General features: G+C 47.2%; 1 protein-coding gene across 1 annotated transcript in view; it reads left to right on the plus strand.

The window, feature by feature from the left end:
- Window positions 1-4,149, plus strand: part of LOC109925638 (autophagy-related protein 9A-like) — a 25,898-nt gene that overhangs the window by 2,546 nt on the left and 19,203 nt on the right. Inside the window, exons 3-6 of the mRNA XM_048599293.1 lie at window positions 343-407; window positions 964-1,125; window positions 2,009-2,150; window positions 3,260-4,008. Of these exons, the coding sequence (XP_048455250.1) occupies window positions 343-407; window positions 964-1,125; window positions 2,009-2,150; window positions 3,260-4,008 (1,118 nt within the window). The remainder of the gene's footprint in view (window positions 1-342; window positions 408-963; window positions 1,126-2,008; window positions 2,151-3,259; window positions 4,009-4,149) is intronic.

Raw genomic sequence — 4,149 nt, forward strand, 5'->3', positions numbered from 1 at the left:
TCTCCCTCTGTCAGGGAGATAACTGTACAGTGACTGGTGTCTCTCAGTTCTCCCCACCCTTTCAGGGCGATATCCGAACACTGACTTGTGTGTCTTAGTCTGCTCTCCCTGGGGCAATAGTGTGTGCAGCGTGGAGTCAGTGTCATAGAGTGCAGAAAAGGCCTTCCAGCCCATCGAGTCAACTTGGTTGACAGTAGTTGAAATGTTCAGTGTGTGACACTGATTAATGTTGCTGTTACATTTCCTATGTGTAAATTGGGCTGCCCAAGGCTGTGGTGGGGTGTGTGCTCCTGCTGCTGTTTGGAATTTGAAGTTCCTCATCTTTCCTTAACTGCTTAACACGTCTATCACTTACACCAGAAGAATGGCTTCCTCTGTATGCTGCTGTCGGAAATGTTCGAATTGGTGTATGTATTCTTTGGTATTAACTACATTCTGGTAGGATCAAACCCAGCGCAGAGGGATCTGTATCTAACTTCATGTTGTTCCTGTCTTGGAGTGAGACAGTGTAGAGAAAGCTGTACTCTGCAGCTAACTTTGTGCTGACTCTGTCTTGGAAGTGTTTGATGGGGACAGTGGAGGGAGCTTTGCACTGTATCTGGCCCTTGTTGACACTGTCCTGAAGGTGTTTAAAGGGGACAGTATTGAGGAGGCCTTTACTTTGTGTAGAAGAGTAGAGAGAATTTTACTTTATCTAACCCTATGTATCTGTCTTGGGAGTGTTTGATGGAGTCAGTGTCAACGGAACTTTGCTTTCAGTGGAAAAGAACAGAGGGAGCTGTACTCTGTATCTAACCCCTTGCTGTCTCTGCCCTAGGAGTGTTTTATGGGGACAGTGTTGATAGAACTTAATACTTTCAATTTAAAAGTGTAGAGGGAACTTTCATCTTTATTTAACCCATGTTGTCCCAGCTTGATTCCTGGTTGATAGTAATCTCTGTCTCTCCATCTTGATTTCTGCAGGCAGTTTGTTTTCGTCGTCACTTTCACCACGTTCCTGGTCAGTTGTGTTGATTACGACATCCTTTTTGCTAACAAGCTGGTGAACAATACGCATCGTGAAAACCAGCTAATCAAAGTGACACTGCCAGATGCCTTTCTGCCCCCATGTGTCTGCACTGTTCAGTAAGGATTGTGGAGATGGGGTTTTTGGGGCAGAGTGACATGTTAGGCCAATGTATTTGCAGTTTTAAGGAAAGCGTGTTTTATTCCCTCACAGACATTAGTGACCTAGTTGGGAATTACACCTAATTTCCAGCATGGAAGCAGGCAATTCCTCCAACATGTCCCTGCTGGTATTTCTGCTCTTTACAAAACTTTTCCAACTCTCCTTCATCTAACCCAGTCACTCTATCCTTCTGTTCATTTCTCCAATATGTGTTTATCCAGCTTCCCTTTCAAAGTATCTACGCCATTCACTTCATCTATTCCCTGCTGCAGTGATTTGTGTTTTTTGTAAACTCTTCCAAATAAATGTGGGCTTTGCTGGATTGAGCAGCATGTATTTACCAAGAAAGGTGGTAGTGTGTTCTCAAACTACTGCAGCCCTTGGGGTGTAGGATCAGCCACAGTGCTGTTAGGGAGGGAGTTCCAGGATTTGGACCTAGCACCGGTGAATTTCTGCAGGGCATCTTTCAATGGTACACACTGCTGGCAACGTCTTCAGGGAAGGGGGTAGATGTGGATGAGGGAGGACAAGGTGAGGGTGGGAGAGGAGGGAGTGGGGATGGAGGAGGCGGGGTGTTGGAAGGAGGCAGGGAAGGGGATGGTGTTTGGTGGGTATGGGGGCGGGGGAATGGGGAAGGTGACGGGGTTTGGTGGATGGTGGGGACGTGGGACGGGGAAGCGGATGCGAGTGATGGGGTAGGTTGGGTCAGGTCGAGGGGAGGGATGGGGAAGGTGGGGGTAGGGGAAATGGGGAAGGCTGAGGTTGCTGAGTAGAGTGCCAGTAAAGCACCATGCCACTGTGATGGGGCTAGCTTTCACTTTACGGGTTCTCCTTTTTTAGGATCCGACAGAACGTGCTGATCATCTTCATCCTGATGATTGCTGGTGTCTTTTGGGTTCATCGGTTGGTGAAGTTCATCTATAACATCTGCTGTTACTGGGAGATTTGCGCATTTTACAAGAATGCTTTGAAGATACCAATGGTATGTTACTGGTCACTTTAACTCTTCCCAACTCCTCACTCCTCTTTCCTTGGGGTTAAAGTAAAAATGGTTTAATGCAGCTTACACTGACCAAATAGATTTTAAAAATGTGGCCAGCATTTCCTGCCCACTTTGAACCTCTGGAGTCCATGAGCATTGTAGGTTGACCCACAGTGCCCTAGGAGGGAGTTCCAGGATTTTGACCCAGCGACAGCAAAGGAATGGCAATATATTTCCAAGTCATAATAGTGAGTGACTTGGAGGTGGTGGTGTTCCCATGTATCTGCTGCCCTAGTCTTTGTGGATGGAAGTGATTGAGGGTTTGGAAGGCGCTATGGTACACACTTGCTATTGAGCATCAGTGGTGGGCTGAGAGGATGGGTTTCGAAGGTGGGGAGTGGTGAGTTAGTGACTGGCTGTCAATCAGTGGGTACATTCTGTCTTGGATGTTTGTAAAGTGCTGCTGGAGGTTATGATATTGCCCTGGTTACTGCTGATGACACTGTGTGGTATTTGTCACCCCGCCAGCTTGCAGAATTGGTCAAGGCTGGGTAGAGTAGTTTGCTACTCCTCTTGGTCTGCAGCCTGTCTAATTACTAATTGTAGAGAATAAAAACAGTTGCTGGAAAAGCTCAGCGGGTCTGGCAGCATCTTTGAAGGAAAAAAACAGTTAACATTCCGGGTCTGGTGACCCTTCCTCAGATCCTTCTGTTGCCAGACCTGCTGAGCTTCTCTAGCAACTTTGTTTTTGTTCCTGATTTACAGCATCCGCAGTTCTTTCAGTTTTTACCAATTGTAGAGGATAGGCCACACATGAATGCAAACACAATTAGCACTTGCCTTCGTTAACATGAGAGTTTATTGCGCAACAGCAATAAATGCAACTTGGATTACTCATCAATTATAACACCAAAAGACCCTCTGGAACTCGACAGAGATGCATACTTCCTTCAAGCAGAGTGTTTTGGGGTGAAGGGTGTTTAAGAGTGTGGGTTTGGTGGGTGAGTGTTGGGGCTTGAGTACTGAATTGGTCTAACATGGTGTTTTTGGGGATAGTGTTGGAGCTAGACTGTAGCAGTGTGAGCTCATGTTGTGGTTCTGTGTTTCAGGCCCAGCTCCCATACTGTAGCTGGCAGGAGGTTCAAGCACGGATCATCCACATTCAGAAAGAACATCAAATCTGCATCCACAAGAGGGAGCTGAGTGAATTGGACATCTACCATCGTATCCTGCGTTTCAAAAACTACACTGTGGCTATGATTAATAAATCTCTGCTGCCAATCCGTTTTCACGTTCCCTTCCTGGGCGAGGTGGTTTTCTACACCAGGGGTTTGAAGTATAACTTTGAGCTGATCTTTCTGTGGGGCCCTGGCTCTCTCTTCCAGAATGAATGGAGTTTGAAGCCAGAGTACAAAAGAGCAGGCAATCGGTTGGAGCTGGCACAGAAGCTCAGCACACGGATTCTGTGGATTGGAATCACCAACTTGCTCCTCTGCCCTATTATCCTGATCTGGCAGATTCTCTACGCTTTCTTCAGCTACACAGAGGTCATTAAGCGTGAGCCTGGCAGCTTAGGGGCTCGGTGCTGGTCACTGTACGGCCGGTGTTACCTGCGACACTTCAATGAGCTGGACCATGAACTACAGTCCAGGCTCAGCAAGGGCTATAAGGCTGCCTCCAAATACATGAACTGCTTCCTGTCACCACTGCTCAGCGTCCTGGCTAAAAACCTGGCCTTCTTTGCTGGCTCCATCCTGGCTGTGCTCATCACTCTAACCGTGTACGATGAAGATGTTCTGGCTGTAGAGCATGTGCTGACCACAATCACTCTGCTCGGTCTCTGTATTACTGTGTGTAGGTGAGAATCCTGGGCTGAGGGCCTCACGCACTCACACACATTCTGGGAGATACTGGGAGGGAATATGGAGAGAAATGGCACTGAGGAACCCTGAAGGAGGAATCTCTTCGCTCATCAATTAGAAATAAAACAGAAAGTGCT

This window comes from Rhincodon typus, chromosome 7 (assembly GCF_021869965.1).
Source record: "Rhincodon typus isolate 14 chromosome 7, sRhiTyp1.1, whole genome shotgun sequence".
NCBI lineage: Eukaryota > Metazoa > Chordata > Chondrichthyes > Orectolobiformes > Rhincodontidae > Rhincodon > Rhincodon typus.